The 10,448-nt window shown below is 40.6% G+C and overlaps 1 protein-coding gene across 1 annotated transcript; it reads right to left on the bottom strand.

The window, feature by feature from the left end:
- Positions 1-6,408: 6,408 nt before the first annotated feature.
- On the bottom strand, positions 6,409-10,129 carry LOC308175491 (kelch repeat and BTB domain-containing protein 11-like; the record flags this gene model as incomplete). The annotated part of the gene is made up of 6 exons (XM_080551152.1): positions 6,409-6,442; positions 6,598-6,800; positions 6,964-7,315; positions 9,338-9,522; positions 9,647-9,835; positions 10,094-10,129. The coding sequence occupies 6 exons, from the start codon at positions 10,127-10,129 to the stop codon at positions 6,409-6,411; spliced, it is 999 nt and encodes a 332-aa protein (XP_080407278.1).
- Positions 10,130-10,448: the final 319 nt, after the last annotated feature.

The raw sequence follows: 10,448 nt of genomic DNA, 5'->3' as shown, positions 1-10,448 counted from the left end.
ATAAAATGACAACTTCTCCTCAAGAATTTTCAAATGTGTGCCAATCACCTCGCACATTGCAACAGTGTTGCCATCATGCGGTTTCTCTGTGAGTGGGAACATCTCAAGGTTGCCACGCTGCACATGTTGTTGCCAGAGCTGCACCTTTAAACACACAAGTTGTTATGTCCTTTTATTTTCTTAAATGGGGCAGTTGTGTCCAGTTACACCAAGACAACAGCATTGAATATATACAGTATATATATATATATATATTAATATACCCTTTTATTAATGGAGTAAAATTGCTTCTGCACTTGGCGAGTGTACTGGTAAGATAATGGTCTGGGGTGTGGCAGTAATTCTACCTTTGTAAGCTGGTACACCGTATGCTACTGGTAATGCCTAACCCTGGTCTAACTCTACCTCTGGTCTAACCCTGCCTCTGGTCTAACCCTGCTCTAACCCTGCTCTAACCCTGGTCTAACCCTGGTCTAACCCTGGTCTAACCCTGCCTCTGGTCTGTGTGTTTCTCTAGGGGCTTTGACTTTGGGAACCACTTTGTGGAGTGGATGTATGACTACACCTACAACCAGTGGCCCTTCTACAAGGCCACACCAGAGAACTTCCCCAGCAGAGAGCAGCAGGTGTGTGAAACCCCAACCAGACCCACAGACAGACAGAGATGATACTCTCACACCTCCTCCTACTCACTGGCCTCCCTACTCCTTTTCCCTATTGTCACACTCCCTTGTCTCCAGTAAAACGTGTGGTACGAGAGCTTTACTCTTTTGCATGTCGTGTCTGTTAATGTCTCTCAACCTTCTATTGTGGTAGGGGTGTGATGCAATGGTTTGCAACACTGCTGTAAAGTTTGAAGGTAAAATGTAATGTTATTAGTACATATTGGTGATTCTCTGTTGCATAGTGCTCTAAATCATGATTGTTCATGACAAAGTATGACTTTGTAATGATTTCACGAACTCACTGTTATCACAATCAGATGATGGTGATCTAAACTAACACGCTCTGGTAGATTATTTCCTTGTTCAATGATATCTGGTGTGTGGCTCTAGCGAACTCTTTTACCAACTGCAGGGTTACTACAGATAGTCTCCATGGTGTCCTTCAGTGGTGGAATGTTTCATCACCATATCATGCCACTTAGTGGGAAGGTTGTGCATGTGCATGCATTTGAATAACCTAATCGACTACTGTAATACAATTGCACAGTTAGTTACTGCCATATTGGTACAAGGGGGTGGGGAATTGTTGTCTAAATGAAGTGTTTTTTGTGTTGTTTGGTTAAATCTCTCCTCACCTCTGTGTTCAGCTGCATTTAATCCGTAACTACCTGCTGGAGACAGGAGGCCACGCTGAGACCACGCCCCAGGACCAGGCACGCATAGAGGACGACATGCTGGTGGAAGCCAACAGGTATGCGATATGTACAGGTATGTACAGGTATGAGATATGTACAGGTATGAGATATGTACAGGTATGTACAGGTATGAGATATGTACAGGTATTTTGCGAGCATATTTTCATTGATCTATACAGGTTATCTCAATGACAGTAAACAAACACATGTTGCAAAATGATAGTGAGGCACAATACGCCTAAATAAGAAAGATAGCATTAGATATCTTATTATGACATAACATACAATAGCATTAGATATCTTATTATGACATAACATACAATAGCATTAGATATCTTATTATGACATAACATACAATAGCATTAGATATCTTATTATGACATAACATACAATGGCATTAGATATCTTATTATGACATAACATACAATGGCATTAGATATCTTATTATGACATAACATACAATGGCATTAGATATCTTATTATGACATAACATACAATAGCATTTGGGGTCAGTGAAAGTACAAATGGTCTAAGAACTCTTTCAATTAATCACAATCACATGTGCTTACAGTTACACATGTGCTTACAGTTACACATGTGCTTACAGTTACACATGTGCTGTTTTGTTGATTCTGTGTTTGTTTTGTAGGTATGCGTTGGCGTCCCACTTCCTCTGGGCTTTGTGGTCCATCATTCAGGCCAGGTTATCCAAGATTGAGTTTGGCTACATGGTAAGTAACAGACATCACTTGTAGAGAACAGAAGAGTAGTGTGTGAGTAGAGGCCCAGCAGGTTGGACTGGCAGTGAATCCAACAATGTAGCACAATGTAGCACGTTCATGCCTTCTGTGTCAGATCACAATAGACAATAGGCTGGAACATAAGATATCCCAGAATCTAAATATTCTCAATGTCTCATTGAGTGCTCTCAATATTTTGACATTACTGTATCAACCTTGTATAACGCTGTATATCCTTGATGTGCTGTATGTATGCTTTCCTAAGTCCATGCAAACTTGATTAATTGTTTTAATTAACAACACCCTGAATGAAAAATGACACCTCTCTCGCACTCACTCGCTCACTCACTCACTCACTCACTCACTCACACATACACATATATTTTTTTAAAGATGGTAAATGATTATTAATATGGTTAAGGCCATGCAAAGGTGATTCATTGTGTAACAGATTTAATTTTCTGAGTGAGGCGTGCGACCAGAAAAAAAACACACAAAAAAACCTTTCCATAAACAAAACACCAATGGCTTAAGCTCAGATCTTGCTTAGGGACGCAAATTAACATCATGTTAATTGGTCATTCCATAAATGAGAGTGCCAAAGTGGAGTCAACATTTCTAAGCGGTTAAATACAGATTTGTTTAAAAAGTGCAGGACTCTGTCTCATACACACTCAATTCAATTCAATTATACTCTATTTATCCCCGAGGGGAAATTCAGTTTGCCACGCCACTCTCTAAAAACAACACATGACAACACACCATAAAGGACAGACAACAATACTGGGCCAGCCATGTATAGTATACAAACAGTAAGATCATGATACAAATGGGCAAAGTGATGGCTATAGCTATGATATTAAAATACTAAAAAGTGATGATGATGATTAAAATAAATAAATAAATACAGATGTGGCTACATGTGTAGCAGTCTGCTGGTTCAGGAGCCTTGACCCAGACTACTTCTTTAATTGCTGTTAAACAGTCTTAGAGCAGCCGGGATAAACCATTTTAACGACACACACACACACACACACACACACACACACACACACACACACACACACACACAGCAGACAGCAGCAGACACACAGAGCAGGGGAGAGAAGCTCAGATCTTTTAATTAAATTCAATTTCATATTATGGATTCAAGATCCAGATATGCAAGGATATCTACTGTGTGCAAGAGATAGAGATGTCATGTTTGAGATAGAGATGTCATGTTTGAGATAGAGGTGTCATGTTTGAGAGAGGTGTCATGTTTGAGATAGAGATGTCATGTTTGAGATAGAGATGTCATGTTTGAAATAGAGGTGTCATGTTTGAAATAGAGGTGTCATGTTTGAGATAGAGATGTCATGTTTGAGATAGAGGTGTCATGTTTGAGATAGAGATGTCATGTTTGAGATAGAGGTGTCATGTTTGAGATAGAGATGTCATGTTTGAGATAGAGGTGTCATGTTTGAGATAGAGATGTCATGTTTGAGAGAGAGATGTCATGTTTGAGATAGAGGTGTCATGTTTGAGATAGAGATGTCATGTTTGAGATAGAGATGTCATGTTTGAGATAGAGATGTCATGTTTGAGATAGAGGTGTCATGTTTGAGATAGAGATGTCATGTTTGAGATAGAGATGTCATGTTAGAGATAGAGATGTCATGTTTGAGAGAGATGTCATGTTTGAGATGGAGATGTCATGTTTGAGATAGAGGTGTCATGTTTGAGATAGAGATGTCATGTTTGAGATAGAGATGTCATGTTTGAGATGGAGATGTCATGTTTGAGATAGAGGTGTCATGTTTGAGATAGAGATGTCATGTTTGAGATAGGTGTCATGTTTGAGATAGAGATGTCATGTTTGAGATAGAGATGTCATGTTTGAGAGATATGTCATGTTTGTGGGGTGTAGCAGAGTGCTTCTGTGACCTTGATTAAGAGCATGATGTCATGTACTTCTAGAACACATCTGCCTCAATGTTAAAACCTGTTCCTTTTAATCTCCTTAATCCCTCAGGACTACGCCCAGTGTTGGTTTGATGCGTACTTCAAGCAAAAGAAGCTGGTCTCCTAACTTCCATCTCCAGAATCCAAGGAAATGTATTGTAGCATTTTTATAAGTGCTGATCATTCTTAATTTGTTAACCTTTTTATTTGGTTATTTGCTAACAATACATAAATCGGGTATGAAGAGAGCTGATGAGATGGTTGTAGATGTAATCAACCTGGACATGCTACTGCCGAACCAAACGGTCAGGAGTTAGAGCAGTGTCTTCTGGGGGAAAAGCACTCTTCCCTAAAAGTCAGGGAAGGCTTTTCACAAATGTTTACTCGACCAAGCAAGATGGATCTGTTATCTTGCCCATGACTAGTAGCATCCAATACTGCCCTGCCTGAGCCCAGCAACGGTGACGCGTAACTGTCATGTACTTCTGTTATGGGTCTGATGCAGAACTGCAGACCTAGTACAACTGCTTGTCCAATGTAAGTAAGTAAGTAAGTAAGTAAAGCTTTATTTATATAGCACCTTTCATACAAGAAATGCAGCTCAAAGTGCTTTACAACAGGAATAAGAACATAAAGTGAATATAAAAACATATACAAGCATAGAATGAATATAAAAGCAGGGGAAAACAGTCAAAAGACAAGGTAAAGATTTACAGACTACTATAGACTTTATCAATAGACTTCTTATAGACTTTATTGATAGACTTCTTATAGATTTTATTGACAGACTACTATAGACTTTATCAATAGACTTCTTATAGACTTTAGTGATAGACTTCTTATAGATTTTATTGATAGACCACTATAGACTTTATCAATAGACTTCTTATAGACTTTATTGATAGACTTCTTATAGATTTTATTGACAGACTACTATAGACTTTATCAATAGACTTCTTATAGACTTTATTGATAGACTTCTTATAGATTTTATTGACAATGTAACAGACTTATTTCCCACGTTATGTGAAACGTGAAGTTGAATTCTTACTGTATGTTTGTTACTGGTTATCTACTGGTTCCTTATTGTTTAAAACTGATGTCAGGCTCATCTTTATTCATGTGGTTTCTAATTTAGTTATTAATAATATAGTTTTTCGCTTTCGTTTTCATTTCATTTTATTTGATGGATTCATCTCCTACACTTTTGACTTCAGGGTCCATTTCATGTTGTTTTACCTTTTGTATATGTATGTTGTGCTCTTGTTGGTGCATGGACAGTACAGCATGGCAGAGAATTGTTAATAACTATACACAGTATGTAGGATGGAACAGAGACAGAGAGACCTATACATTAAAAACCCAGTAAACGAGTTTCCAAAATATGACAATAAGCATATCCAAGTAAATTGATGGTTTGATCGAATGGGACCCCAACTCTGTAAGGCCTGTTGTCTTTAGGATTGTTTAGTGTCATTCTACCTCATTACACTACAATGAGGGTGTTTTTATGGTTTTTTCGCATACGATTGCATGACAAACTGTAGGAATGAAGGAATTCAATTAAATGGCTTATTTTGTTTTGTTTTTTAACAACAAAATATATGCGTATGACTCAAGAGTAGAGCAGCTTTTTATCTCTGATATCTACACAACATCGTATCCCAGCATCCTCGCCTCATGAGAGCATCTAGGCTTGTTTATGTAACCCTATGCTTCTACTTACCTCTCTTTCTTTTTTCCACTTTAGCACTTTTAATTAACCAATTGTTGAAACTGTTGAGTCTGTCTATGCCGAGAGTTTGGATGCTTATCATGTTCTCTGTCAGACCAGAACCAGTAGTTTAAACAAACTATGTCAACACAAGCTGGGAAATTGGATCAGGAATGGAAAAAAAGCTGTTTGTGGCAGTGGCATTAAAACAAATAAACATTTATCGATTTCCTGAATGCAATTTATTCCTTTATCATTTATTTTATTTATTTGTAATATTTTTCAGCCCTGTAGCCATGTACAGACATGTAAGGAGAGAGTTGAGACATGTAAGGAGAGATTTGAGACATGTAAGGAGAGAGTTGAGACAAATCTCATTTACAGTAGATGCTAGTGCCTCATCACATCTTTACATGTTCTTATTACAATGGAATTCTGCTCGTAACCTTCTATCCTCTTTCTGTTCCTCGTTGCAGTTTGGACTGTGAGGATTAAACATGTTGATACCTGAATATACCACATCATCATCATCATTAAACACATACCTGAATATACCACATCATTATCATCATTATATATATATATATACAGCATTATATATATAAATAAAGGTTAAATAAAGGTTTTCAATCAATCAATCAATCAATCAATTAAAGGTGTCCAAGGTAGGGGCATTTCGGATCGCTGTGGGGAGAGAGTTCCAGAGGGTGGGAGCTGCCACACTGAAAGCTCTGCCCCCGAAGGTCCGTAGGTTGGTGCGGGGGGTGGAGAGTAGGTCCATGGCTAGGGACCGCAGGTTCCGGGAAGGGGTGTGTTGACAGAGAAGGTTAGTGAGGTACGGGGGGCACAGGCGTAGAGGGATTTGGAGGTGAGGAGGAGGATTTTGTAGGTGATATATCCATGTGTCCTCCCAGAGGTCGTAGCGTTCCACTGCAGTGTAGATGGCTGTATTGGAGTTAGGTGACACCAGAGAGTACAGGTACCAGCCTCCCACAGCATAGATACAGCCATCACACGCCACAGCACTAAAATGCCTCCTGTGCTGTGAAGGACAGAGATGGTGGCTATTGTTGCATTCAACAATATACCATATACACCAATATACCATATACACACTCTCTTTGTAACAAACTGTGTTTTGTCTATTTGATGTGCAACAAAAATCTTTCTAACTCCATGAAGATCATACAGCACCTTAAACTCACCTTGATCAGAGGAGCTGTAGAGACCCAGGTATGGGTGAAGGGGTTATACCTAAATGAAGCCATTTTAAACTCCCAGCCCCTCTTCACCTGTTGCCTGTAGCCCCCTATATGGTAGAGGTAGTTATGTAGGACCACTGTGGTGAAACACCACTTATCAGCTGTGAAGGGGAGCTCTGTGACTGGACACCACTCTCCATTGACCTCTGACCCCTGTAGGCTGAAGAGGTGACGGGCAGCTTCTGTTTCCTGGTCATTCCAGGTGGTCAGATTCTCCTTCCTGAGGCTGCACAGCCGTGGGTCACCCTGTGACCTCAGGTGAACTAGCTCCGCCCTCTCCCTGGCATCAACACACCTGAGGCACAACAACTTGTCATTCTACAGGCTACAACATCCACATGTGTGGTTTCCATCACAGATGACTGAAGCCTGATACACACATAGATTTTCTAAATCGTAACAGGTTTTTTATCTGAGAGAGACCCCACACAAAAAATAATGGATTGAACAGTCTTGATCGTATTGTGTGTGGTGTGCTCTGAAATTCCCAATACAGCACACCACACACATAAAGATCTGTCCTACGACAGTCTAGAGTCTCGTCCCCCAAGCCAGAAATCTGGCGTGATCAGGGTAGTAGTACCCTGACTGACCTGTAGGAGGCAGCCATGTGCGGCAGGGCAAATAAAGTGCAGAAGAACGAAAAGAAGAAGACGCGTCAGTCAGCTCGCTTCTTGATTGGCTACATTCCATTCCACGTCACAATCGGACTCAGGAGTTGTCAATTTCGCCCACACACAAGAGGACTTTTGATCGTAAGTATTGAACACGTTTAATATTTACGATTATCGGCCCGACCATTTTCCGAGCAGATTGTCGGGAGAAATGTACTCTTGTAGGATAATCTTTAGAGCCATCCGATAATTGGGTGTTTTGTGTCCTTGGTCTGAAGGGGGGAAATCTGGGAAATACAGATTATCTTTATGTGTGTACCAGGCTTTACCCTAATGTTAACCTTTACCTTAATCAATGAATCATAACTTCATTCATCACTTCCACTTCGTTTTTTTTTGCTACTTTGGACACCTGGAATTTATGGCCATCAAATCAAAACACATGATGAATGTCTGGGGTCTGTATCAGGCACGTGCCGTGAGCTTTTAGATTGGGTAAGCATAAGATATAGGAATACACATAATTACACATACACGCTATCAGTGAACGCAGTTTCAAGGAAATGCAATTTTGATGCCCTAGAACCCGCTAATAAACTGTAGTGTCACTTTGTGATCAGATTACCAAAAACAAAAAAAACAGTTGCCAGTTTCGACTATATCAGGGGTGCTCATTGTTCAATCTTTTTTGAACCAAGATCTTTTCAAGTAGCCAGCCTGCTGAAATCTACAAGTCCAGTTTCAACATCGCAAACGCACACATGCACAACACAGACACACTTTCTTTTCCATCCTCCATAGTAAACTCACAACACACTTTCTTTTCACACTTTGTCACACAGGCACTTGACATCACATCACAAACCCTCCCTCTCTATCTCTCTCAAACACTTTTGGTCCAGAACCACTGGCACGGACAGCGACATTAGGCCTATCTCAGCGATTGATTAACCAGCAGCACAGCAGTACTCAAACCATATAAACAAGCACAGATCGCCACCAGCCTCGCGAATCATATAAATCATATAAACCGCTCATACCAGGCTTGCTGTAGCCCCTAGGTAAGCGCTGGCTTCGGGCGGCATTTAGCCAGTAGTTCTGTTTTTCCAGTCCAGTCCAGTCTACGAAATCCCTTTAGGTCGCTGACAGTAATGTCCATATTCACAAAATCAAGCAAGTTATCCTTATTGATTATTATTATTTAGATCGTTTGAGCTAGCTAGCATAAGCTATTCTGCCGGGCGAGAGGTGAAATGTTAAGTGAACTTGAAAGTGATAAGAGCCAATCAGTAGCTCTTATCGGAATGAAAGAACTACTGATTGGCTGTAAGCATGCTTACCCTGGCCACATTAAACAGCGGGCTGAGGCATCGGAAAAAAATAAAAAAGACATTTTCACGCATTCGAATGTACGCGAGGGAAAGCAGAGAGAGAAGTGCTTATATGCAATGCAAGCAGAGTAGGAAGTGCTTACTCTTGCAGGTGGCGCTAAAAATGCAACGTCAAAATGAATGACTCCTGCTGCCCTGGGACCTAAAATACGACTCTTTTAATGAAAACAAACAAACGGTTACATGCACTTTTATTTTAATATTTTCACGGTCCTTTTTTATTTTTTCGTTGGGTAAGCACTGCTTACTCTGCTTATATGGACGGCACGTCCTTGGTCTGTATCATAGTGAACAGCCGTGCACCTCACACACCTGGTGAGGTGGGGCAGCTCCAGCAGATGTCTGCTCAGGTAGAAGAACACTGTCTCCTGCAGCTCAGCACAGCAGATGTCCCGGGCCAGGCCCAGGTAGGACAGGCAGGTGTCTGGGGTTAGCACACATGCCAGGGCTGACAGGCACCGTGAGAGGAAGGCTTCAGCCAGCAGGTAGCTGCCCACCTGTAGAGGTGAGAGACAGTCTGGTCAGGTTAAAACCACTGGTTCAAACAAGAGCCATGCATGGGGAGGATATGGTCATTGAAGTTACGGGGGAATCGCAGCGTCCCACTTGAGATCTGCCCACCTGGATGTGCACTCCCAACTCCTCCTGAGGAACACTGAAACGACTCCTGAAGATGAACTCCAGAAGACTGTGGAAGACGGCGGAGGGGATATGATCCAGAAGGATCAGGCTCTCAGTGGTCTCCCTCATGCTGGACTGGGACAGGGCTCTGAAGTACTCACTGCAGGCTGACAGCCTCCCCAGGTCAACCTGACACACATCACATAGGCAGGAAGAAGGCAGGGAGGGTAGGCAGTATTCCAATGCAAATATAATTATTGATTATATTTGATCTGTTTTGGAAAGTATTGTTGCAACAATGTAAGTGATTGATTGCTAAATTAAGTGTTAGATTAATGCAGGTCATGATGTTGAATTGATGAGATATCTTTGTATTGGAATATTATAAAAATGTAATTTACATGGAGGTCATGAGTGTTGGTCTGATATTGTAAAAACAATATTTACATGGAAGTCATGAGTGCTGGTCTGGACTGTGACCATGGTCCTGGTTCCGAAAACAAAACGTGTTTTTAAGTTAAACAATTTAAGCTACTCACTGCCTTGTTTAAGAGGATTGTTATCTGACTGTAGTGTCTAGTTTGAATGTGAATGAATGAATGTGTGCAATAGCAACACAAATAAAGTTTTTTCCCCAAGGAAAAAAAAAAAAAACGGAGGGTTTTGCTTTGCTCGCTGATTGGCTATAATGTTCTTCTTCTACGTTTTATGTGACAATGTCTTTTTAGTAACAACTTGCGCATTACTAAGTATTTACTAGCTAAGATTGACAAATGATTGGCGTGGTGCAACCGAAATTAGT

The sequence above is a fragment of the Nansenia antarctica genome (genome assembly GCF_963989245.1).
Source record: "Nansenia antarctica genome assembly, contig: SCAFFOLD_132, whole genome shotgun sequence".
Taxonomy (NCBI): domain Eukaryota; kingdom Metazoa; phylum Chordata; class Actinopteri; order Argentiniformes; family Microstomatidae; genus Nansenia; species Nansenia antarctica.
Note: the sequence above shows the minus strand (reverse complement) of the source record. Positions and strands in the feature narration are given on the sequence as shown.